The sequence below is a fragment of the Eriocheir sinensis genome, chromosome 26 (assembly GCF_024679095.1).
Source record: "Eriocheir sinensis breed Jianghai 21 chromosome 26, ASM2467909v1, whole genome shotgun sequence".
NCBI classification, from domain to species: Eukaryota; Metazoa; Arthropoda; class Malacostraca; order Decapoda; family Varunidae; genus Eriocheir; species Eriocheir sinensis.
The window spans coordinates 17,668,613-17,695,480 of NC_066534.1; the positions used below are offsets into that span (position 1 = coordinate 17,668,613).

The 26,868-nt window shown below is 44.3% G+C and overlaps 2 protein-coding genes and 1 long non-coding RNA gene across 9 annotated transcripts in view; 2 read left to right on the plus strand and 1 right to left on the minus strand.

Annotated features, from left to right (window-relative positions):
• Positions 1 to 5,181, plus strand: part of LOC127003844 (pyruvate carboxylase, mitochondrial-like) — a 31,856-nt gene extending 26,675 nt beyond the window's left edge. For all 5 annotated transcript variants that reach the window (XM_050870922.1, XM_050870927.1, XM_050870926.1 and 2 more), the window contains 4 exons: positions 104 to 187; positions 332 to 493; positions 1,058 to 1,318; positions 4,015 to 5,181. In XM_050870922.1, the coding sequence (XP_050726879.1) occupies positions 104 to 187; positions 332 to 493; positions 1,058 to 1,312 (501 nt within the window). In that variant the 3' untranslated portion in view covers positions 1,313 to 1,318; positions 4,015 to 5,181. The remainder of the gene's footprint in view (positions 1 to 103; positions 188 to 331; positions 494 to 1,057; positions 1,319 to 4,014) is intronic.
• On the minus strand, positions 1,540 to 26,714 carry LOC127003848 (uncharacterized). 2 transcript variants are annotated; one of them, XR_007757441.1, is made up of 6 exons: positions 26,241 to 26,714; positions 18,263 to 18,355; positions 13,557 to 13,693; positions 6,989 to 7,178; positions 3,345 to 3,484; positions 1,540 to 2,509 (listed from the first exon to the last, which is right to left on the minus strand). It is a non-coding gene; the product is annotated as an uncharacterized LOC127003848 (long non-coding RNA). The 2 variants fall into 2 exon arrangements; XR_007757440.1 differs by lacking the exon at positions 18,263 to 18,355.
• LOC127003845 (probable G-protein coupled receptor Mth-like 3) lies at positions 8,561 to 23,381 on the plus strand. Of its 2 annotated transcripts, none has more exons than XM_050870929.1 (8): positions 8,561 to 10,438; positions 13,579 to 13,657; positions 16,487 to 16,653; positions 18,240 to 18,387; positions 19,002 to 19,091; positions 20,254 to 20,335; positions 20,513 to 20,640; positions 21,285 to 21,806. In XM_050870929.1, exons 1-8 carry the CDS (start codon positions 8,968 to 8,970, stop codon positions 21,409 to 21,411), a joined length of 2,292 nt encoding a protein of 763 aa, XP_050726886.1. In that variant the 5' UTR covers positions 8,561 to 8,967; the 3' UTR covers positions 21,412 to 21,806. The 2 variants fall into 2 exon arrangements, with proteins under 2 accessions (XP_050726886.1, XP_050726885.1); XM_050870928.1 differs by lacking the exon at positions 21,285 to 21,806 and adding an exon at positions 22,632 to 23,381 and having other exon boundaries at positions 8,571 to 10,438.
• Positions 26,715 to 26,868: the final 154 nt, after the last annotated feature.

Here is a 26,868-nt window from a genome sequence, read left to right on the forward strand (position 1 = left end):
AATATCCATCATGCCTCTAGATGCTAAGCCTAGGTCACGCACTGACACATAAGATCTATGTTCTGTTGCTCATTGTTCTAAATTTGAAATTAATGTTCCTCAGGTCACAGATGATTACCTCCGCTTCCGGGAAAAGTACGGGCCAGTGGACAAGCTGGACACTCGCATCTTCCTCACTGGGCCAAAGGTGATGCCTATAAAGCTTGTTGCAGAGACCATAATTTTTTACCTATTATTATACAGTAAATGCCTTGTAGCCTTACATTGTAATGCATTAATGATTGTGCTCATCATAATAAGTTCTGTAACTAATTAAGTTGGAATGCACCAGGTTGGTGAAGAATTTGAGGTGGAGATTGAGAAGGGGAAGACACTGCACATCAAGACCCTGGCCATGGCTGAAGATCTTAACGCCAATGGAGAAAGGGAAGTCTTCTTTGAGCTCAATGGTCAGCTGAGATCCGTGATGGTGCGAGATCAAGAAGCAGTGAAGGTAAGTGTTTTCCTACTAAATGTCAACATTGACATTTATGTATTTTAAGAGTTAAGGAATTAATATTATAAATTAAAAAAATTCTGCTGATTTTTAAGATTTGTTTGGTAAGGGAGCACACCTCTCCACCTTGAGGGAGTGTAGAAATGTTGTGCACAAGACAAATAGTGGAAACTGTTGCTTTGGTGTGAAACCTTGGCACCACTCCTACTTTAGGGGCCAACCTGCAGCACAGCATGAAGCCACCAGTTTCTCCATTTGGTTCATGTAAAATGCCTGATTAGCAATGATGCAAAATGTAATTTGTCCTGTAAGTAAAAGGTATATTACATTTTGGTTGGTGTATCACAGAAACATCACATCACTAACGTCCTATATGTTGAGCACTAAGCTGTTTATGACCATGAATGTTACTAGTTTTAATATTGGTTAAATCCATCTAGTTTTCCCAGTGCTGGCTCTTCTTGTTTGTTTCCATCTCTGTTCTAAGTTACAGTGTCACTGAAAAACTAATACTGCTAAAGCACAACAGAACCCACTCATTAACCTTTCTGTCCTCAACAGGATCTGCATGTGCATCCCAAAGTTACGCCTGGTGTGAAGGGTGAGGTGGGGGCCCCCATGCCCGGCACAGTGATAGACATCCAAGTGAAGGTTGGAGACACTGTGAAGAAGGGTTCCCCGCTGGTAGTGCTCTCAGCCATGAAGATGGAGATGGTGGTGCAGGCGCCGTGTGATGGAAAGGTTGCTTCAATCAGCGTCACCAAGGACATGAAGCTAGAAGGGAATGACCTGGTGCTCTCTCTAGACCCTCAGTGAACAGTAGTGAGTATTAAGCCACACACAAGCCATGTAGCACATTACAATCCTGCCCGAGTACCTGACATTTCAAGTACATTAGTCCATATTAATGAGGTTGTTTGCAGGCAACATCATTCCTCGGAGAGTAAAAGCAGAATAATTTAATTTTGGAACATGCTGTAGCTCATTATAAGCTCAGTAAAGCAAGATTTGAGGATGGAGGGAGTAATGAAAATGGTACTTCACTGATTTCTCACAGTTCATACAGGTAATATATTTAATGAACTGATATTTCAAGCCTCCAGTAGCAGTGATAGGAGCATAAGACAAAACCTCTAGAGGGTAAAGTCTTCCCTCATTTAGAGTAACAACAAAGGTCCTGTAAATGGTAAGGGGCACCAATCACGGTAGGAAGGAGAGAATCTGACACACTCGGCTGTTTCGTTGTGCCCCCGTCGACTGATTATAATGGGAAGCCTTGGAGTGATGCACCTTACCAATTATAAGATCATTGCTAGTATAACAAAGGTTTTATAAATGGTAAGATGCTACACTCCAAGGATTTGCATCATCGAATACCGTATGTCCTATCTTACCATTTCTAAGTTCTTTGATAACTAGCAAAAAGTTTTCTCAATTTTTGTCAGGCAGGAAAAGCAGCCACGTTTCAAGAATGGAGAGGAACTAAAACTTTGTATTCGAAACTGATCTCTTAAAGCATAATTTTGGTAATAACATGACAAACTCTTTAATATTTGCCATTTCTTCACTCCTCAATATTTGTTTGCATCATTGTATTTAAGTCTCCTACATATTATGGTACATCTGTTTTTGGAATTGTACAGAATAGTAAAAAAACTGAAATAGTAGCATGAAAACAGGTCTGAAAAATGTGCTAAGTCGAAGATACCTAAAAAAGGCTCCGGAGACAAACTGGAAGCATTTTTACTTAAATTGTTTGAAAGTTTTTGTCTGTATCAAACTTTATTGAAAAGCCTTTGACATTTGGAGAACCGTGTGCATTACAAACTTGTAATGAATTTGCAATCCATTTTTAGTTCCTGTACTTAGAAATGTGACAGGCTGCCATGGGTGCTGGTAAATTCTTCATTTTGGCGCCGTCTTTTTGGTGTCCAGTTGTGCTCCCTCCAATAGGCCGCCTGCACGTGCCTGGGTGGAAATTCCTTGCACAAAGGGGTGAAAGGAGCGGTCCCTCTGTTAGGGAGAAAAGCTTTTTGTATTGAATTTGTAGAAACTATGTTTGGAGGACTTTAAATACACTTGAAGGGCCACTCAAATTAGTTTCTTTTAAAACCAGAGAGGCTTAAGTGTTGCTCAGGAGCCTCTTTGAAGTATTATTGACTTAGACCTGGGACATGGAAGTGTATAAACTGTTTCTTTCATTTTTTCCACGATATTGTTGAGACCTGGGACCTGGAAGTGTGTTTCTTTCATTTTTTCCACGATATTGTTGTCTTTTTTTTAATATTTTAAATTTCACAGTAACTATGACAAAGTCGAAGATACCTAGAAAAGGCTCCGGAGACAAACTGGAAGCATTTTTCCTTAAATTAAACACAGTTTGTGTCTGTATCAAACTACTTTAAAGAAAATTTGGAGATTTGGAGACAGTAGTATTACAGACTTGTATGAATTTGCAATAATTTTTTTTTTCCTGTGCTTAGAAATGGACAGGCTGCCATGGGTGGTGCTAATTCTTTCTTTTTTGCGCGCGTTTTTTTTGGTGTCCAGTTGTGGAATTTGACTATGTTTTTGGACTTTACTTTACACTTGAAGGGCCACTCAAATTAGTTTCTTTTAAAACCAGAGAGGCTTAAGTGTTGCTCTGGAGCCTCTTTGAAGTATTATTGACTTAGTTTTTGAGACCTGGGAGTGTATGTTTTTCATTTTTTCCACGATATTGTTGTCTTTGCTAATTAATTAAACCACGTTGTTACACACTATCACAGTACTACTACCATTTTTTTTAATTTTATAGTCACGACAGTCATCAGTAAAGAAATATTTTAAACTTCACTATCATAGTTACCTTACAAGATGAAAAAAGCCCCCTGGCGCCCGGCTGAGTAAATAAGGATGCTGCTGCTGATTGCCTGTTGGCGGGCGGGGCATCTGCCGTGTGTGTCGCCCAGCACACCAGCCGATGTTCAATATATTTACTTGGCTCATCTGTTACAAAAGACAGACAAGTTTTGTTGACATTATTAGATTAAGCAGCAATTATACAACCAATATGATTTTCAAAACATCTGCTCAACTACATAAAATCCTCCTGAATACGATGGTGCTTTCTGATCAGACTCTAATTTCTGAGAAAATTTGAAGTGAAGAGTAGGCACCAATCAATGAGACAAATCCACTTAACAAGCTTAAAAATGCTTAAATGTGTAGCAACAGTGTGCACTTGGCAGGCGCTGGAGAACAAAATATCTTGCTAACAGCTGATGACGGGCACAGAGTCTTGAATGGGACAAGTGGGGTGTTGTTTTCAGTTCGTAATATCTTTTGGGAGGGTGTCCTCAAAAGTATTTATTTGCCCTGCACTGAAGCAAATTGCCTCAACCTTTACTTTAGGAGAGAATTACCTCTAAAAACACGACAATAAACTGAACTAGAAAACAAATACACAACTAGGTGCTGAAAGCTTTAAGAATTTGTTGTGATCAGACTTTTAGATCTTGATAATTCCTGACTTTCAGAGAGTAATGAAGAATGGAAGTATTGTTCATGCCTGAAGGGTGTTTTAAGTAAGCACAAGGGGTGTGGAGCCGCCTCTCCCCGCCCACCCGGCCACCCAGCACACTCCACAACAACCTGCCCAAGACGTGTGTACATGACTTGGGATGCATTCCTCAGCCTTCACCAGCACAGCAACCGCACCAACACATTATTGCCTCCAGGACGTATTGATTACCCCGAAATTATCTTTACTTTAGACCTAGCATGTAAAAGCTGTTCATTACTAAACGTATTTTTATATTAAGTTTGTGTTAAATAATGCTTTCCAATGCAAGTGTGGATGGGACAAGCTGCTCGTGGCCCAGTCAGCCACTGGTGAGGAGCTTGTCGTGTGTGCCTGTACTCCTGAGGATCCCCAATGTCTTGCTCTCTTCAGCCACACTCTGCTCTCTCTCTCCTAGCTGTTTACGCTGTTCTCTCCTATAGATGAATTACAGTAAATAACTCAAAACACGCAAAATTTTAAAATTCAAAAAGGTGCACATCACAATAAATACTATAGCGAAGGAATAATAACTCTATATACTGTAAAATAAAGAGAACAACTAAGACCTTCCAAGACTTGACACATACCATAAAAATTACTGTTAATCACTCCTAATAGAGCAAGGGAACTTATGCACAGGAGCACTCAAAACACTTTTAAACCTAATTCTGAACTGGAGAAGCTGAGCAACCAGTGACTCCTCTTCATTATCCCATATGGTCAGTGAAGTCATTACAAGACATTCACTTATTGCTTTGGAAGGGTATTTGTTTCCTGTTATTTTCAGCTGTTATTTCCAGAAACCACAAATGTTTAGAAACACGATGAACTGGAGAGCAAAATTACAGATCAGCTAATGTTAGTATTCCTTTTGGGATTAATTTAATAAATTGTTTTGTAAATAAACATTGTTAATCAACGAATTGTCTTGAAAACTATGCCTAAATACCCGTTTACTCTAAATTACATATGAGTGCAGCACTATTGTGATCTTGAAAATCAATTTATTGTACTCTGATTGCAGGTGGTGAAGGTTGTAATACTGTATGTGGTAATTAGTACTGGTAATCTAATACAGAGTATTTGTACAGACACAAAGCATATTTGTGATACTTGTAAAAATGTTTAGCATCCAAAAGTTTAGAGGAAATTATAAAAGAATTCAACTTGCTGAACCAATTCCACTGTAGTGGGTTTGCCCTAACTGTGCTGTGATTGGCGTTTAGGTGTTGTTGAGAACAAAGTTTGCCAGTGGCCTAAGTTACATAGTCTTATGGTTCTCATGATAGTTGTATGTGATCTCGAAACTCTGCAGCCTTAAATGATTCTTCCATAAAAGATAAGCTACAGTCAGAATTGAGCACCACCTTCCCTGTCTTTACTTTCAGTTTACATTCCAGAATGCACGTGGTTAAATGTTCACAGTTTTTATGTTGAATGTTCATTGCGAATGTTCATTAACAGGTTTGCATAATCTTAATTTTCATGACCTGGTTTGCATAATCTTAATTTTCATGACCTCAGTGTCTTTCCTTGCCTACATTGCTTGTCAAATCAAAATGGTTGTGACCATAATGTAACATTTCGACAAAGGAAACACACAGGCACAAACACCCATGCAATTGACCAAACACACACACACACCAGAAATGGTTGTGACCATAATTTGACACTCAAAAATGGAAAAACACACACACACCAGGAATGTCTGTTAATTGTTGTTTTCCTCTGGGTAAATATGAACACAGTAAACCATTGGTGTCTTGGCTATTCAGGAGTTTTGGCAGAATTGTTGATAATAGTTTAATAATGCCAGGATGCATTGGTAAAGTGCAGGAGGTGTAGGAGATAAATATAAAGTGTGGGTGGGTGGGTGCGTGCGTGCGTGTGCACCCCTGCACTTAATTAACATATAGACAAGTCACCAATGGACTGTTGTATATGTATTCAGCTTAAAGGAAAAGTGAAGAAGATATAACCAGGCACCCTTGGTCACATAACTACTGTAATGTTTAGAGTTGCTGCTCAACACTGAGATAATTACCGTGTACTGACAACAAAGCAGCCAAGTGTATAGACACAACAAGTAACAAGTGATGTTGCTTACAAGTCCACCTATCATTAGTATCATGTCTTCCTGTAAGCAATACTTGACTGGCTTAGTGGCTGTATGTAGTGTTGAGGCGAGTCGGCAGTAAACGTAAGGTCCTCCCCCTACAGTCAAACCATTTCAAATAGTCCGTTTGGGCATTCAATTCCTCAGGTCCTTTCCTCCCTTCTGCTATTTTTCCCTTTCATATGTTGCCTATAGCTAACATACGAAAGGAAGGGATAGGTACTGGGACAGATATTGGGCAGAGGGGAGGAAGGACCCACGGAATCAAACGCCCAACAAAACTATTTGAAATGGTTTGACTATAGTGTGAGGCATTGTGTTGCTCTGGGTACTAGGAGTGTGCCACCAACCACCTCACCACCCCAAGTGTGTAGCAGTGGTGTACGTTGTTGCAAAAACTATGTTAGACTAAATTAAACAAATCTATGGTCTCAAGCTCTGACTTTCAATTACCTTATAACACGAGGGAAAATTCCATTAGTAGTCTAAATTCCAAGAACCGAAAATCTCCACAGTTCAAATTTGTAAAGGTTAGAAGAAAGTATGAGGTGGAAAAATAGGAATGCCTCAACTCTGGAGTAAAGAAAATTATTAAAAAGATGAAAGTGTAAGTGGTCCCAAATTCTGTCTGGTCCTGCTGTGATCCTAGACTTATATAATTTTACTTCTTGCTCTGACAGTAAGATACTTTTTAGAGAGAGGAAATTACAGTTTGCTTCTCTGGGAAATGGATGAAGCTGCAATGGGTTGGGTATGCTTGGTGTGTGTGTGTGTGTATTGAGGGTAATTACATTCATTCAGACAAGCAATATAGCAATTAATCTTAACTCACCTCCTTTGTCTGACTCTCTTCAGTAACTCAGAGTTCGGCACAGAGTCGAGTAGCTTCCCTTATCATCATCATCATTCATCGGTTCTCATATACTGAACTTCCCATATGAATCTTGCTCTCCTTCCTCATGAACACACTGCTACTGCTTATGACTCCTTGTTCTCACTCACCCTTTATGCTTCTTCCACTCCTGCAAAGGGTATTCAGTCTCACTACATATAGGGTCTATGGAGGGTATGTAAGTCCTTCTGTATAAAGAGACGAGATGGGATAAGTCAAAGATCATATTTCTTAATGGTTCCTCCAAGCGAGAAAAATGAGAAAAAATTACCCGTCGCACAAACCATTTCATGATATATATCAAAGCATTTGTGATCAGAATAAGTATCATCTATTTTGGGGGGGTTTATATCATAGCACAAATTTGGCCCATCGCTGCAACACGGTAAAGCCACAAATTTGGCCCGTCGCTGCTACTGCCCTATCTAGTATGAACTTTTACGAGGCACTGTTCGATGTTTTAACAGATAATGTCATGGTCCAACACAAGGTCTTTTTTGGTAACTTCTGAACTAAACTACTATACCATCCTCTACACTCCATAATGGCTATTGAAGGTTTTCGACGCAACACCAGACACAAAAGAGATGTCCTACTCAGTTTCCTCAAAAATTCTTTACCATAAGGGGAATATTCGAAGTCTCTGGCATTGGTTTGGGAGATAACTAACCAACCTCCGTGTCAAACTATGAAATTAGCCCATATAATTTATTGGCCATGCACTAATACCCACCATTGACCTTATCTTATGCCCTAGTAACCTTTTATGTGCTATCAGAACGCCCCCGAGCTCCACCTGCCTTGACCCCACCTGTAATAGGCCTACTCAGCTGTGCCCCTCAGGTGGATACGGGTATATGTCTGTTTCTTCCTCTCCCTCATCACCATCACCATCGCTTGCTTTAGCTGCCCCAGACGCCTCGAGACACAAAACACGCAAACTTCCTTTTAGACTTCCCGTTACTCTTGCTTCTAAGATGTAGCTCAGTCATATTTCTTTGGGACCTCAACTTCTATTTCTTCCTATTCAGTTTATGTATTTTAGCTTCCTTTTCGGAGACGGGAAGAGTGGGCGAGCTCCATCAGTGAGCGAGAGACAGCAGCACAATGTCAGGCCTTTCTACATAACCGTTTATCTTTGTCTACTTACGTACCTTTCTGTTTATTTATCTATATATATCTATCTATTTTATCTACCTATTTATCTGTCTTTTTATCTACATCAATCTATTTATCTCTTATCTATCGTATTTGTCAAAGCTCCACATGGAAGACTGAATTAACACATACGTATGTTGCTTGTTCACGATGAGTCAGCCTCCTCAGAGTTTTCCTGGACACATACATAGTACATACACACCTCTGGCTTTTATCTTTGTTACGTTTACACCCCAAAGTTTACGGAGTGCTGTTATTGGTTCATGTTGAGAATGTGACGGAACGGAGGATGTCTTATCAACTTACAGGTACAATCTTATCTTGCCTCATAGCAGGATAAGATTGATAAGGAGGTGGATATCGTATGGCAGCGAGCGAGGTAAGGAGGAGGTTAGGGAGTGCGCCCTCACCTCGCCTCGGCTCAGTCCGGCTTGGCAGTTCATTGCGAGCCACCTGAGGGGTCACGTCCTGCCACTCTCCGTGCCACCTAGGGAGCAGAACCCGCGGGAGACTCAGCCCGAATCCTGTGCGCACTAAAACGACGGACATAGTGATTGATTGATAGACATAGTGCTACAGCTGCATGGTGGTCTTTTGGACTTTCGTTGCTGGTCTGTCCCTGTGTATAAGTCTGAAAAATATTTAAATTCCTTTGCCAATTGTGCATGAAAGGATGTGGAGTATGTTCAAGTGATACAACGATGTGAGAGGCTGTGATCTTCCTCTGGACGAACGAGAGTACAACGGACAGCGAGGCAGTGATGAGGGTGCTAGTGGTGCTGGCGGTGCTGGTGCTTCCTGGGCTGGTGTGTGGACAGGGACACTCTTTAGATTACGAATACATTCCGCACAAGGACGAGCATTTCCCGTCACGAGCAAGGACAAACCTAGCACCCAGACCCCGGGCTCAGGTCGAATATAATGCTACTATACAAAAGTGTCGATGTGGTGCTAACAGAGCGTGGAGCGGCTCGGGCTGCTCCCTGGCAGAGCAGAGTTACGTGGCTGTGATGGACGAAAGCACGCAACAAGCTAGTGCGTCTCCAACTGATGCATTTCGGGTGAGGGTCGAGGCAGCTCCATGCTCCCAGAACCAAGTGAAAGTTACTTTGGTTCCGAGTCGTGACTACTCTAACCAATTCTCCCTCCTCCCGAACGGTTCGTTGTACTGGCAGGCGCTGGCCTACGAGCACTACTGTTTTGACCATACGCTCGACAGTGAAGGAAAAATGTCCTGGGAGGCCGACGTGTGTCTCTCGCCACCAGCCGTTCCCCGCTGCTGCCACAGTCTGGCCATCGGTTCAGACGGCTCCTGCAACGCCTACCCTCATCAGTCCTTCTCGCCCCCTGTCATGCTGAGAGAACAAGTGCTGCAGTGGCCGGGTGATGTGCCGGAGAGGGCCGTGAGCGTGACATGTGCAAAGTACGAGAAACTCTTGAATCTTTCGCTGAACACGAGCCAGACACATCTTACGTACGCGTCAGGAGGCGTGTCCTTGGCGTGGTCTCCGGGAGACTCCTCGCAGAGAAACGAAGGAGAAGGGTTTTGTGTTGCGCCAGACGTGAATAAAGGGATATATAATGTATCAGTCTGTTACGAGGACCAAATAGCCATCTACGAGCAGCAATGCAACAGTGTCACCTGTGTACGGAAGTGTTGTCCCGAGGGAGAAATCATGCACGGGGTAGAGTGTGTGCCTGCCGGAGGCTCCTTCCTGTGGCGGCCGGCCTTCACGGATGCCAATGACCACGTATCCAGAGTCGAGCCTCCGAGTGACTTGTCCTACCTTTACGGAGTGCCGACCCATTGCCAGTTGTTCCTGTTGAATCCTGAGGCTGCCGAGGACACATTTCTTCTGCTAAACAATGGAAACCTGTTCCTTCCTCGCGATGTGGGAGCCGATGAGAGCTACCCGCCAACCCACTATTGCATCGACAACTTTGTAAGCCAGGACAAGGCCGTAGAAAAAGCTCTCGCCTGTTTCGGCTTGGAGCCTGCTCAGCCCGTGTGCTCGGCGATTAAGGAGAGCCTGTACCCGATCCTGCTGCTGGTGTCGAGCGCGTTCCTCGGCATCACCCTCGTCGTGTATATCGGCGTGCCGGACATCAGGGACAAACTGCACGGCCGCTGCCTCATCTCGCTCGTGGCCGCCCTCTTCGTTGGCTACACGCTGCTGGCCACAACAAGGCTGGCGGCTGGCACGCTGTCAACGTCAGCCTGTTTCTTCCTAGGTGAGGTTTTGTTTTCACTCCCTCGTACAAGCAACAGACTTCCTGCATTCTTGTGTAACATGCATGCCGCACAAAAGTGTCCGTGGCACGCTCCTTCCCTCCGGACCTGCCTTGTATAGACCTAACGGCCCTTTGCAGTCCATTGCGTTATCCTCTCCTTCCTTGATGAGTTAGTGATATATTCAAATCTCGCTCATCACTCGAGACAACAGAATCCCTCTTTCTGTTAGGCTTGTGTTGTTTTTTCACATGCCCGAACAAATAAAGCGTCCATACATTATTCCCTTCAAGACACTCCTCCTCCCTCCTTAAAAAAAAAACATTAGTGTCATTGTTTTGTAACGCTCACTAATTACGGCAACTTTAGGCACGAAGGCTTTGTTTGTGTTGTTATCAGAGATGAATCTGTCACTTTAGGTCGTTTTATGACAGACAACTGACGGTCCTGCAGCAGCCCCTAACTGACACCTCCCCGCCCCTTTCGTGACGGTTAGCTGTTCCTCAGGTATACCGACACAGGTGCTGACAAAACGCCATTGAAAACACGCACGCTTCGTCTCGCGCTTCTTGAAAACGGGTACAATTGGCACTGTACTGAAGGACGTGAATGTAGACAACAGCAAAACAATATTGATTCATAATAGTAATGATAATGATGATAAAAAATAATAATAATAATTGTTGAAAAAGATAAAGTACTACTACTACTACTACTACTGCTATTACTACTAAATAACAAAAACAAAACATATTGATGAGAAAAATGAAAATAACGCCAACAATAATAAGAATGATAATAATAGTAATGATAATGCTTAATAATAATAATAATAATAATAATAATAATAATAATAATAATAATAAAGAAGAAGAGAAGACGAGGAAGCCAGCCAGCACAGTCAGACTTTCCCAATCAGCGCTGTCATAACGTTATCAGGAATAGAGCGCCATAAAACACACCCTCGCTTGCCCGCCCCGACCCCTCAGACTATTTCTCAAGGCCGCAAAAGGAGATCAATCGCTTTCTAATGAGTGTTTTTTGACGTTCACGATACAGAAGAAAGGTCAAACTAACAAACGAGGTCATTAAACTATCCCTGGAAACGCCCACAACTCCTCGGAAAGTCTTGTCAAATGTATATTATGTGCTTGGGCTCCGAAATATAATCATTGGCTTGGTATTACTCAGATGCTTCGCCTCTTACATCAACTATTTCTCAAGGCCGCAAAAGGAGACTAATCGCCTTCTAATGAGTGTTTTTTGAGGTTCACGATACAGAAGAAAGGTCAAACTAACAAACGAGGTCATTTAACTACCCCTGGAAACGCCCACAACTCCTCCCGCCTTGTTGTCAATATATATTATGCTTGGAAATAAAAATATAAACCACTGGCTTGGTATACTCAGAGACGCCTCTCTCAAATCAACTATTTCTCAAGACCGCAAAAGGAGACTAATCGGGTTCTAATGAGTGTTTTTTGACGTTCACGATACAGAAGAAAGGTCAAACTAACAAACGAGGTCATTAAACTACCCTTGGAAACGCCCACAACTCCTCGGAAAGCCTTGTCAAATGTATAGATGTGCTTGAGCTCTGAAATATAACCAACTATTTCCAAGGGCCAAAAAGGAGATCAATCGCGTTTTAATGAGTGTGGAGGTTCACGGTACACACAAAAATTATCATACTACCAAAAAGGGTCATAGAACTACCACTGCAAACGCCCACAACTCCTCGGAAAGCCTTGTCAAATGTGTGTGTCTGGGATCCGACATGTGTTAGAATAGGCCCCGTGCTTACGACACACGCAGGAAATACATATCTTGATACGGATATAACATGTTCCTTTCCATGACGTAATCTGATGTTAATTTTATGACATTACGATAACAGAATGCAGCATGCTAAGTCCTGCCACTCCACGCCATTTCTGCTGCAGATTTAAAGCTTTCCTCTATAATACGATGCCTGTTGCCTGTCGTTACTTTGGCCACACTTTTGATGATTACGGTTTTGTCTTTCATGGAATTTGATAGACGGATAAGTAACGCAATACCAGGAACCATATTCTCAGACCCTTCGCCCCTTACACTCACATTTGACAGGGTTTTCGTAGGGGTTTAGGGCATTTCCAGAGGTACTTTTATGACCCTGGCGGAAGTTTTGACACCTCTGTACAACGAACGTAAAAAAACACCCATGAACACCCGATTAACCTCCCATTTTGGCTTTTGGAAATGTTGACATGACATGAGAGGTGGGTTTGAAGCATTTCCAGAGGTACTTTTATGACCCTGGTGGTAGTTTTGACACATCCTCTGTACCATGAACGTAAAAAAACACCATTAAAACCCGATTAATCTCCGTTTTGGCTTTTGGAAATATTGACACGAGAGGTGGGTTTGAGGCATTTCCAGAGGTACTTACTTTTATGACCCTGGTGGCAGTTTTGACACTTCTTCTGTACCATGAACGTGAAAAACACCCATGAAAACCCAATTAATCTTAATTTTGGCTTTTGGAAATGTTGACACGAGAGGTGGGTTTGAGGCATTTCCAGAGGTACTTACTTTTAAGACCCTGGTGGTAGTTTTGACACCTCTGTACAACGAACGCAAAAAAACACCCATGAACACCCAATTAACCTCCCATTTTGGCTTTTGGAAATGTTGAAATGGCATGAGAGGTGGAAGTGTCTGAGATTATCGATCTTTTTATTCTTTCGTCAATTGGAGTTTGCCTCTCTAACGCCCATACTCTCCTCGCAACAATCAGTCCTTTACAGTGTGTTATTAAGGCGTTGTTTATCACTAAGATGCAGACCTAGGAGAGAAAGTCAGTTCAGGCGTACATAGATGTTAAGAGTACTGCCGTAGATGAACACTTAAATGATAAAAGACTAAAATATATTAAGAAAAATAAGAGAATAATAAATTTAGCCGTCGAGATAAGAGGATTAGAAGATTTATTCGAGTTTTGACACCACAGATACGAGACCATTAGTGTGAAGTAAGGAATTAAGGATGAATAAAAGTGTGTGTGTGTGTGTGTGTGTGTGTGTGTGTGTGTGTGTGTGTGTGTGTGTGTGTGTGTGTGTGCGCGCGTAACCCCCTCACCTGTGCCGCCTCTCCCCCGCAGCCTTCGTCATGCACCTGAGCATCTTGGCGGCCTTCTTCTGGCTCAACGTGATGTGCTTCGACATCTGGAGGACGCTCAGGTGGGTAGTAGAAAGGTGGGGAAGGGGTCCGGGCTTCTGCAGGGGGAATGAGAGGCGTTACTCAAAAAGGGAAGTGGCATACGAGAACACAAAGGCATATGCAACTCTTTACGGAGATCGACGGACGCGTTTGATTCTTGTATTTGACGTATAGTAATGATAATGAATGATGATAACCCACCACCCACCACCCCACCACCCACCACCAGCACCCCCACCACCCCAACACCACCCCCCACACCCACCACACCACCACCACCCACACCACCACCACCCACCACACCACCACCACCACCACCCCACACCACCCACCACCAGCACCACCACCACCACCACCACCCACCACCACACCACCCCACCACCACACACCACCACCACTCACTCACTCACTCACTCTCACTCTCACTCACCTCACTCTCACCTCTCTCTCTCTCTCACTCACTCTCTCACCACCACCACTCACTCACTACCACCACTCACTCTCTCACTCTCTCTCTCTCTCTCTCTCTCTCTCTCTCTCTCTCTCTCTCTCTCTCTCTCTCTCTCTCTCTCTCTCTCTCTCTCTCTCTCTCTCTCTCTCTCACGGGAACTAAGTCTTCCGGTTCACTCTACACTCATGATGTGACGCGGCTAAACTATGACCGCGGTGAACCCCCGACCAAAAGCTCCTTGAGAACCTTGCATCACTTTACATCTCCCTTCCTCCCTCCCTCCTGCGTCCCTTCTTCCCTTTGCCTCCGTGACGTGAAGAGGCCCAAGCATATATTTTGGGCACCTCAGATCGCCTGATTGAAAAGCCTCTATTAATAGTTCCTGGATTTTCATGGACTGTTTTGTGATCCTGGTGATGGTTTTACACGACTTCTGGATCTTGAATCGGAAAAGCACCCATGAAAACCCGGTGAATCTTCTCTGTAGTAGGAACCCGACATGTTTAGTAATATGAGCCCACCACGCACGTACTCCGGTGTCGTGTTTCTCCGCGTCCTCCTATTTCCGGCCGTCCTTTTGTTTACAAACTTGCTATGAACACGGATCCGTGTACGCAGCTGGTCGGGTAAGACAATTTTGTTTTTTGAAAATAGCAAGATGCTATTTCTCGTAAATTTACTGATGAATCACTGCATGAAGGCTATTTATTGGTCCTTCACTTCACCTATTACAAAACAGAGCGCTGTACTGGATTCATTGATGTTTTCCTATGAAAGAATAAAACAATATGCCATCCCGTGCTTGAAAACACTGGGGGGACAGCCATGTACACCCGACCAACTGCGTACACTAATCCATACGTGTTCATAGAAATTGTCTGTAAACAAAATGGACGGCCAGAAATAGAAGGACGCGGAGAAACACGACACGGGCCAGCGGGTCATCACGGTTGTCACGGTGGTGTTTGCGATGCTTTCCCTAATGAGTGTCATCCTCTCTGCTTTGGGGAACGTTTTAATCACTGGATGAATTTAGGTAATGAAAGTAAAATGAACACAGTAAATGCGTGCGTGCGTGCGTGCCTCTATCACACACACACACACACACACACACACACACACACACACACACACACACACACACACATACACACACACACACACACACACACACTCACACACACACTCACACACACTCACACTCACACTCACACACACACACACACACACACACACACACACTCACACTCACACTCACACACTGAATTGTCTTCCTTCCGGTTAACAGCGGAAGTAGTAGTAGTAGTAGTAGCATTGTCATTCTTTATCTATTTATCTCTATCTATCTATCTATACCTATCTATCTAAATCTATCTCTACAACTATCTATCTATACCTGTCTATTTATACCTGTCTACCTATATCTATCTATCCATCTCTATCTATCTACCTATCTATCTATCCTGATGCGAGCACTAATTAATTAAAGGATGAGCAAGTATGGGCAAACAATCCCCTAAAAGTGCCATTACTTCCCCTGTATTGCCACTCGTCCCTGCCATCCACACCGACTCGCACCACACCATCCATCCTCTGCTGTCCGTCCTCTCTCTCGCATCATTACGCGCCACACCCCCAGAGCACACACGGCTTGGTATTGGTTATAGACGTTATTCTACTTAGTTTATCTATATTTTTTTTACCTCAACGCTTGTCTAAAGTCAAAAGATTCAGACAGGTAGTGTTTCTTTTTCTGACAAGGTAATCACAGTTTGGGTTTTACATTTCTCAACCCACGTGCAAGAAATCGTGATCAGAAACCTAAAAAGGAAAAGAAAATAATCTCGTTGTCTTACGGGGGACTTCCCTTTTCTCGAATGTAAACCTCAAGAGTGCTGTTCATTGTTTGACCAACGACGCGAGGGGGAGAAAGGCCACCCCGCCAGCACTGTTCTTTCCTCCCCGTGTTTACCCTATCGCCGGTGATGGCTGCAAGGCGCACCCCGCCCCTGACAGCCGCCCACACCGGTTTATGCAAGGGGAACTGCGCGTATCATGAAAAAAATATTCTTGAAAGATTGAAGTCAATATAAAAAGAAAGGATTGATACTGTTATAATCATGTTACAGCTTTATTCCAACCTCAAGGTTTTTATGCTCTCGAGGCTTTTGTTTAAGGGAGAGTTGTGTCCATGGAGAGGCTGCGCAGTGCGTTTCGCAGAAGTACCTTTTTTTTTTTCCATTAGCAAAACCCCGGTAAGGAATATTGACGTAATTACACCATGTTCTTCTAAAACGCCTAAATCAAACAAAACCGAGATCTACACGTATTAATTTCTGGTGAGTAGCTACTACTGGGGCTGGCGCGCTCATCCCTTCCCCGCGGTGCTTGCTTGCAGGAAGACGCGGACTGCGGCGGACGGTGGGCTGCGCCGCTTCCTGCTGTACTCGCTGTACGCGTGGGGCTGCCCGCTGCTGCTCGCCAGCGTGGCCGTCATCGTGGACAAGAATGCCACCTCGGATAACATCATACGACCCAACATCAGCAAATACTGTTGGTTCAACGGTAGGTGCATGGCCGTCACGGGGCCGCGGCCTCAACCGCATTAGAATGACGTGCATCTGATGTATCTATGTGCGTGCATGACTTTCCTCCGTCCCAGACAGCTCCGCCTCGTATGAATCTCCCTTACAGTTCAAAGATCTGCAGGTTACGCCTTTTACTTATTAGGATGTTATCACATAATCATATACACAATTTCCTTCGTATATAAGCGATACCTAGAGAGGGAGACCATTAGCTAGGTATTCATGCCGTGCCTGAGGCCTTGTGGTAGTGCATGCACCATGATCCTGGCCTTGCCGTGGTGGAGACGTACATGCCTCTTGCTTTTATCATTGTCAGTTTTACACCCCAAGGTGCGTCATACGTTACAAAGCACACGAGTCATTGTTGACAAGCCTCCCGCCTTGCACCGGAGCTCTGTCTGCAAGGTATTCCCGCAGCTGCGTCATTACGGTAAACACGAGCCACTCAAGACAGACAAGCTATGTACACACGAGGATCCTGTTCGCTCGCACTTAGTCGTCCAGTAAGATGGTGACTGAGACATGCTAGCACGCGTAGAAGTTATAGAATGTCAAAATTTACAAAATATTTACACGAAGCATGTTTTTATGCCTATTATGTATCACCTGCATAACTTAATTTTGGTTAACAACAAAGTAGCGGCTACCTTGAGAACATTGGATGCCTCCAGACTTGTATGGCGGATGACGATGATCGATGAATTTCTAGACCCGGCCAATGTTAGCGCAAGACAATTTCTCATCACCACTAACTCGAATATTTTTCTTATTGTAAAGTTACTTAATGTGCACCTGCGTTCTTAGCCTCACATGCAGTAAATCAACCTCTGTTAGGAGCTTCACGTGGCGCTGCACCGATGATACACGAACACTGCTATCGGTACCCTGTAAAACTTTTAATCTTTTTTTTTATGGGAATTGTCGGTCGTGTGTGAGGCTGGGAGCGTAGAAGCGTCGAGGCGCTGCAACGCTGTGTACTCATTCCCCGGCGGCCGTGTAAACAACGACCCTAGAAAGTATAAACATATTCTGCCCTTGGCCTCGGCGTCATTAGGAGGAGGAGGAAGCCGCCCTTTGCCCGGCCCCAAGGAGCGCGTGTAACACTCTCAGACGGTCATATTCTTAAGCATTTCGGCGCCCAAGCTCTCATATATGACAAGGCTTTTGCAGGAGTTTTGAGCATTTCCAGGGGTAGTTTTATGACCCTAGTGGTGGTTTGACCCTTCTTCTGTACCACGAACTCCAAAAAAATACTCATGAGAATGCATTTTACCTCTTTTTAAGTCTTTAGAAGTAATTGGTGTGAGAGTCGGTAGTGTCTTAAGCCCCGTTCACGCTGTGCCGACTCTGGGCCACGACAACCCAGCGATTCGGGATATACGAGGTCTTGGGTGTGAAATGTTGATGTGAAAGGGTCGCACATGGTCGGAAAGAGGTCTAGAAACGATCGCCGGATGCTGATTCGACACAGTGTGAAGGGGGCCTAAGAGTCGCTTGGTTGTCGTGGCCCAGAGTTGGAACAGTGTGAACGGGGCTTGAGAATATCAACATCTGTCCCCCCAGGCCAGGAGGCGCACTGGGCCTACCTCTACGGCTGGGTGCTGGTGCTCGTGCTGGCCAACATCGTCTTCTTCGGGTTGGTGGCGTCGATCCTCTGCCGCGCCCAGAACGACCCCCACCTGACGCGGAGCCGTGAATACAACCGGGAAAGGTATGTAGGGGGAAGGGAAAGTTGGAAAGTTTCGTTTAGTCGGCGCAACATCTGTAGTCATATGCCGGAGAGAGACAGAAGGGGAAGGAATTATAGGAGAAGGGAACAGACCCCAGGAGACGGGACACAACCCCCGATTAATACCTGGTACCCATTTACTGCTGGGTGGACAGGAGCGTAGGGTATCAGGGGGCAGGGAGGGGAGAGGGGAAGGAAGGGGGAAGGGGAGGGGCAGTGATATCTTTCCTATTCTTGTGAACTAGAAGACGGAAAAGGGTATTAGGTCCTGAGGGAAGCTTCTCTCGAGATCTAACACCCTTCCAATTAGGTCCTGAGGGAAGCTTCTCTTGGAATCTAACACCCTTCCCGTCTCCTAGCTCACAAGAATAATAGGAAAGCCGATATCTCAGTCCATACAACGCACCCATTCCCTTCCCTCCACTCCCTTTTCTCTCCCTTCTCCTCCCCTCTCTGTCATTCTGAATCAAGTAAAACTAAACGTCATTAAACTTTGGTTCTGTGTCTGCATGTTCCGGTGATGGTAATGGTGCCACGGGTGCCATCATGGTCACCTTATGAATGATGAAGTACAGGTGTGGCGCTCGTGCTTACAGGATGTGGCTGTACGTGAAGCTGTTCCTGGTGATGGGCGTGACGTGGCTGGCGGAGGTGATATCCTGGCAGACCGGCGTGTGTGGAGCCCTGTGAGTCTCCTTCGCACGTTCTTCCTCCCCCTCCGTTATCTAGGGTCGTATTAAAAGATATATCACCCACTTAGAACACATAATTGAAGAGGCTTTCCTAGGACTTGTGAGCATTTCCAGGGGTAGTTTTATGACCCTGGTGGTAGTTTGACCGTTCCTCTGTACCATGAACCTAAAAAAAACACTCTTTAGAACCCGATTGATGCCCCCTATGACCTTTAGAAATAGCTGATGTGAGAAGCGAAACGGTCTTGTAATACCAGCCTGTGTTTCCTCTCAAAGCCATAAAACAGTGTCACGTCTGCTTGGCCCGGCTGTCACCATGGGCGGGTCTGTCTGGCGGTAAAGTGTGTGTAGCGGCTCGGGGTTGTCTATAGTCTCAGCATTCAGTATCCACATTCACCCTAGATACACATTACTAGCGGACTCCTGCAATACTGGCGTCACCACTCTTGGTCATTAATTAATCACTGCATATCCTCCTCCTCTCATTTCCATGTATTTCCCAATCTTATCGGTCCACTTTACCGGGTTTCCTTGACACCCTAACCCAAATTTTCTCTCTGGTATTCTCAGACAATCATGAACAACGCAATAAAACAAATCTTATAGTAATTCTAAATACAGTACATCATAGGATAAGTGTGCCATTACAACATTGCCTGGAGTAAATGGCATGGCAGTTACTATCGTTCCAGCATCTGTTTGTGCTTTTGTTCGTAATGCCAAATAATCGTGTTGGTGTGCCGAGATGAATAGGTACCGCCCAATCACTCACCACTCATCATTCCCAAGGCCCCAGGTTCCTTGAAGGTAAACTTTCATAAACAGACTGAAATACAGGCGGTGGGGGCCGGAACCCTTCCTCCCGACCAATACACTAAGGGCCAGTTTTACAGTCCAGTACAGCAAGTTCGTAAGCTCCCCAACCAAACACAAAATACTATGAAAATTCCTTGTATTGTGTTTGCGATTGATATAAATAGGATTAAATTTTAGCAGACCACACGGGAAGTCTCTTTACTATCTGGTATTGCGAAGGAAAAACGGATCATTTTTTAGATTATAGCTTGGTTTGGGCGCTTACAATGACTCTGTTGGACTGTCGAACTGACCTTAACTGCTGCCCTTTCCTTCCTCCCCGCGCCGCCCGCCCGTCCAGGATCGTGACGGACACCCTCAACGCGCTGCAGGGCTTCATCATCTTCGTGGTGTTCGTCTGCAAGAGGACGACTCTCCGGAAGGTGTGTGTGTGTGTGTGTGTGTGTGTGTGTGTGTGTGTGTGTGTCAGTGTGAGAGTGAAAACATACATAAAAAACGAATAAAAAACGAGTAAAAATAAAAGAAATTGTTACTCTTGTCAGAGAGAGAGAGAGAGAGAGAGAGAGAGAGAGAGAAATAAATTGTGTGTCGTGTAACAGGTTCAGGCCAGGTGGGGCGTGTGCTGCGGGCGGGCCGGCAAGGTGGTCAGAGGCCCCCTCACCACCCTGACCTCGCTCTCCTCCTCCAAAAGGGACAGCAGCCGATCCTATTCGCCTTCCACTAAACGGTAAGCGAGGGAGAGACTTTAACCCGTCCGCTGCGATTGGAACGGATTTGGCTTTCACTAGTACCCTGGTAACATATAGTCCCAGGTCATTCTCTGCCTCTGCGGTGGATAGTGGAGTATTTCCCATGTGGTATTGGTATACTGAATATCCCCCCAAGGTGCAGGACTTTACATTTTTCTTCATTTTATTGTAGCAGCCACTTTTTGTTCCATTCCTGTAGCTTGGTGATGTCTTCTGGTAGGAAATCTGCAGTCAAGGGTTTCAGTAATTTTTCATAAGGATTCAGGAGACTCCCAGAGACAAGACGGCTTACACTTGGTAGCACCTGGAAATGGGTTATTGACCAAATTCCCTTCCCATCCATGAATACATCTAGCCTCCATTTAAAACTTTCAATTGTGTCTACCTCAACTACATATATACCTGTTCGCCTCAGTTTGTCCCACTCATCCACTAGCCTGTTCGGGAACCTGTTCTTGCCTATATCCTTCCTGAACTTGAATTTATCCAACTTATACATGTTACCGCGTGTTCTTGCATCACTTTTTAGTATAGATATTTCACTAAAAAGCCCTTGTTAATCCCTTCGATCCGTTTAAAAACTTAAATTAAATCCCCCGCCGTCCACGTCTTTTCACTGCAGAGGCCGTCGAAGTAAGGGTAGAAGGGCGGCCACTTCCTCACGCATAGAAAAGTACACCTCGGCGGCGGGAGGCTCGCACGCAGCTCATAGGCATGTCGGGAGGTTTGTCGTTCGCTCAAGAGTGTAACGCAGAAAGTTTAATTTGACCGCAGAAAAACATCTATATAAAAAAAGCTGATTTAAAGGATGAATCCCCAAATGGAGTTCACCGACAGATAATCATAAAACACCGATGGATTACTTTGGCCTACGTGGTACTTCGTGATTTCACTTTCTAGTTTTTGTTTTGTTTTTGTTTTTTGTCGTGAATGCGTATATATTTATGATTCTTTTATCAATATGTCCTTGCTCCTGATTCGCGGCGTAACAATATGCATGCACTTGAAGATAGCTTATCGTTACAATCATTTTTTGCCACTTAAAAAAGACGCCGAGGTACTTGCCATACCAAGAGACTAAGAAAACTAATTCACTGTCTCGTCCTGACCAACTGCGCTTATTGGGGCTATTACACTGGGCAAATTTTCCGTGGATCTTCAGTCAAACCACGATTTCCGCTGGCGTGGTTCTCATATTTCCGTGGTTTTCTGACGTGTCCATTATCTTCCAAAGCTACGGTAGATTTCACCGAAGGACGACGGGATAAATCACCATCATCATCATCAGCAATAACAAGAAACAAATGAGAACCACCCTAGCGGAAATCGTGGTTTGACTGAAGGTCCACGGAAAAATTTGCCAAGTGTATAGCCCCTTAATAGTTTCCTGAGTTTCCCCAGCACTGTCATACCAAAAGACTCAATAAAACTAGATCACGGCCTCCCCCTGACCAAAACGGCAGCACTTACTTCCTCATGCTTTCAGTATCCTCAGTCTAACCCAGCACGGACGTAACAAAAGGCCCAAACAGCGTTGCCAAATTATCGTACTCAGCGCATTGCATTTTCCTAGTTTCTGACCGATAACTAGCAAAAAAGAGCGAAAACCATCACTATTTAACAGTTTCAACGATAACTTTAAATTTCTATCGTTGTTTGTGTGGTTACGACGGTCTGGGAGTCTAAAAATGAAAAATGCGATGCTCAGAGTACGACAATTTGGCAACGTGCGAGTCCTAACAACTATTTTTTCTCTCTAATATGTTACCTGTAGCTAAGAGGAAGAGATAAGAGTTGGGACTGTGTGGCAGAGCGGCGGGGAATAAAGGACCCGTTAATGGCACGCTAGCGCTTACTCCCTCCTGCATAAATAGCTTTCTCAGTCTCCCCCAACAACCATGATTTTAGCACGCCAGCGCTTACTTCCTCCTCCTCAGTCTCCTCCAATACCCATGATTTGTTTCCTCAGGTCTTCCACGGCGTCTGGTGTAAACGCACGCAACGCCGCCACCCCCTTGCCCCTCCAGACCCTTCAGGAAGCCCCCAACGAGACCTCTGATGCCTCTCCCAGGACGGTTGAGGAAGGAGCTACAGTGATTCCGAGGACTTGCCAGGAAAGTGATACTGAAGGAGGAAAGGTCGAAGAGACGACGCCCTTGAAGATAGAGGAGCCAACATCGCCGCTCGAAAATCATAGTGATAAATAAGAAACAGCTTCCTATAACGTGTCAATGTGTTCTTTATCCAACAACTCGACAACTCGCAATGTCTCGTGCTTAGTCAGTGAGTCTTCTATGTGATGTTTTTTTGCCTTGAGTGTCTACCCCGTCTAGTCCAGCATGATGGATATGATAGCAACGGTACCAGATTGTCGTACTTAGCCGGTTATATTTCCCGACTTCCTACCCCCAAACTGTCTTCTGGGCTCCAATAACGAAATTAATTTATAGTTTTCGTTAAAAGAGTTAGATTCTGATGTTTCTTGGCAATAGTTAGGCGTCAGAAACAGGTAAATACTATGCTCTGAGTACGACAATCTGGCAACGGTGATGATGAGTCTGTCTTCGCCGATGTTACCTCCCTTTTCCCGTCGCTGATGTTATTTCTCTTTATTTTTTCTGTTCGACTTCGTTTGTTACTGTAAATAACCACGCCGAATATAATTTGAGGTATTCTTAAGTACTGTGATGATTTTGCTATAGTAAAGGTACAATTTTTCTCACTGGTTTGTTAATTTACTGACGGAAAAACAAACATTTGCAGACTTTCGTATTGGTGTTAAAAAGAAAAGATAGGAACTCTTGCTTAACTTGGGTATTTTATGATAAGTTTTGTCCAAGTGTTTCAAATTGTAGGTTACGTCATGTGGTACTGAAAAAGAATCTCCCGTTTTAACCTTTGAATAAGTTCCGATGCTCATCATAAAAAAATAAGAACAATCAATGGAAGTTCTTTTCTGGAAGCGGGATAAAGATTCATGACCTCGCTCCTTTGGTACTTAATTACTTACGGTAGGATAAACTAATATACTGAAGTGCTTTAAACGGTACACCCTACTCTTGTGTTAGAAGTTATCAGGATCCTCCCGTGGTATTTATACGCATTACCACGGACATTACTACATCTGGATACCCCACTCTCTTGTTCCGTACTAACTGACAAAGGTAGAGTTATGGCTACTCAGACCTTTTCCTAAATACCAAGCCCCTAATGCAGATATAAAGACAGATTACTACGTGCTGCTATAGGAATCGACATTTCATGCTAAAGGCTATACAAGTGTACGTCCTTTCTCTCCTTAGTTATATATCCTAAAAGAAAGTTGGAAAGTTTCGTTTAGTCGGCGCAACATCTGTGGTCATATGCCGGAGAGAGACAGAAGGGGAAGGAACTATAGGAGACGGGAAACAACCCTTGATCAATACCGGTACCCATTCACTGCTGGGTGGACAGGGGCGTAGGGTACATATCCTAAGATTTCTGCCCATGGACATATTTCGCATCTTCCTCACCTTTGTCCGTCACTCACTAAAGAACAACATTTTCTGGCGAGGTTTATGCACATTAAAAACTCTCTGCGATGCATTCAGAAGGGGAGAGTTACCAGACTTATGCAGCTTATGAATATCAGTCTACACTCTATAGGCTGCTTTATTTTTTTACACTCATTTCAAACGCTCCGGTTCCTGCTTCAGCCATGTTTACCACTCGTCAAGGAATCATGTTTATAAGACGTGTTAACGCCCTGCACGGAGGCCACTAATCATGCAGGCAGAGGACGAGAGGAAAATCAAACACGAGTAAAAATAGTCTGCCTTCCGGGTAAGTCCTCGCTTGCTGCATGGGCGCGTTCGTGAGAGCAGGTAAGTGCCGCGCAATACCTGTTCCCTCGCACGCCCCCGCCAGGTTACTGAAAAGCGTCTCCACAGCCCGTATTCTTGAACGTATCGGAGCCGTCAAACCCAGCACTTGTTGCACTCATTCTGTGTTGGACTAATTCCAAGAACGGGAAGTCAACCAAGGACCCCTTCGTTCATACGCTCTGAACCAAAGTAAAGCACATAAAAGCTCACTAAATGACATATGGTGGAATAAAGGTCTCTGAAAAAACAATCCTTTGAACCCAACTGAGCGCATGGGAATGTTAAGTGTAGATTAAACTTTTTTTTTTTCCTTTCATCTTCCTACCACTTTATCTCTTTGCTCTCGTTCATTTTCTCTACATTAAACTACTGTAACTTCTCGATTATTGCGCATTATCCAACCTAACCTAATCTAACTTAACTGTATAACCCCCGTGTGTATATTCATGAAGTGCGCGTTACCTAATCTAACCTAACCTAACCTAACTGTATAACCTCTGTGTGTATCCTTGTAGCTACCTCGTGACAAGGCTCCCAGGGTCGAGCCTCGTGCACTCCCACTGACACATGAGAGCCTTCAAATATACACTGTGGCAAGGTAGTGAACCGAGTATCCCACTGACCTTCACTGTAATGAGAGGTGTGTCAATTAGCAACAATGAGACAGTGAATCTTCTCGAGTAGGCGTAGTTATGATGTCGTTTTTGTAATAATGGCCAAAGAGCAGTGTTGAGGCTATTACCATTCACCTCCGTTTTTAAGAGCCAATGGTTTACGAGAGAGAACGAACACTAGATGGCAATAAGAGTGTTACGTTCAGTGGTAATCCGATACTGTTTACAAGCCTATGACCACTCTGCCGCGTCCCATTGTAGTGTTTGTTTATTATTGCAATACACAAGACAAACACGAAAAGGGAGGAAGTGTAAACGTAGACATGGATAGTACTTCCAAAACCTGGCAACGTAAAGCAGCCCGTGCTCCTGCTAACAACACTTCGCCTATAAATAGTCTGTTGGGCATTCAGTCATCCGCTCTAATTCACGGCTGGGCTCCAAAATACACCTATCGTTTCTGGGGGTAATTAAGAACAAGGGTAGGCGACAACTCATATTTTTCCTGGATTATTTCACACCACGGTAAATCTTAAGAATAGGGGCTCCTATAACGAGTGCTCATTTAGGGCACGGTGTGGTGGTAACAACATTTCTAGCACGTACGACGGGGTTTTGACAAGCGGACAGGCGTGTTTGTCACAAGGGGTGTATTTTTCCGGGCGGGCTCTTCCCTTTCTTCACCCCGGAGCTCGCAGTCTCATCGCCCATCGACTTGGAAGAAATCGTGAGGCCAGCGCGGAAAAATACACCCCTTGTGACATAAACACGCCTGCCCGCTCGTCAAAACCCCGTCGTACGTGCTAGAAATGTAATTACCACCACACCGTGCCCTAAATGCGCACCCGCTAGGAGCCGCTATTCTTAAGATTTATCCAATAGATGAATTACGGCTATGCTTCTAATGGCCGGCAAAGACTGTGGCAAAATGTGGAACCATTATCTCTCTCTCTCTCTCTCTCTCTCTCTCTCTCTCTCTCTCTCTCTCTCTCTCTCATACACACAGGTGGGATAAACAGGCACACCACTGCGTTACAAAAAGTCTCTCGGGTACTTAACAAACAGCATAGGGGAACCACAGTAAAACGGGCCTCCACTTACCACGTAGAAGCGGGCAGGGGCAAGAGGGATGTCCAAACAGTAAGTGAATGGTCCTGTTGATTCGTGCAGACTTCAGGGCTCCTTTTACTCCTTGGTCCTTCAATAAGTCCGCTGATTCCATTGCAATGGCCACTGGTAGGAATGTCCCGCGTCACCGTACCGCCCTACAAGCTCAGGAAATCACGGCAGTCAACTATAAGCCTTTGAAGGGCCTACGGATTCCACCAGCTGTGTACGCGACGAGGGAGCCGAGGAAAGTGAAAAAAGGTGGTGGTTCGTTCCCTTTGGCAATCTCGACTCACGCCTCGCCCCGTGCTTCGCTTCACTTGCTAGATGAAGACGTGGTTTAAAGAATTTGATTGGATTTTAGCGTCGAAACAGCAGCAATGAACTGACTTATACCTGTTGCATTGTTTATATATATTTTGACAATCGTAGTTCAGGAAGGAGTTATGTAGGTTTATCTCTCTCTCTCTCTCTCTCTCTCTCTCTCTCTCTCTCTCTCTTATATCTGCTGCATTACTTGATTTATATATATTTTGACAATCGTAGTTCAGGAAAGAGTTATGTAGGTTTATGCTCTCTCTCTCCCTCTCTTATATCTGTTGCATTACTTGATTTATATATA

Excerpts from the sequence above, each read along its gene's own strand:
- LOC127003845 (XM_050870928.1), top strand. The coding sequence starts at position 8,968 with ATGAGGGTGCTAGTGGTGCTGGCGGTGCTGGTGCTTCCTGGGCTGGTG. Across the intron at positions 10,439-13,578 it reads GTCAGCCTGTTTCTTCCTAG|CCTTCGTCATGCACCTGAGC; the intron begins GTGAGGTTTTGT and ends TCTCCCCCGCAG. Across the intron at positions 13,658-16,486 it reads GACATCTGGAGGACGCTCAG|GAAGACGCGGACTGCGGCGG; the intron begins GTGGGTAGTAGA and ends GCTTGCTTGCAG.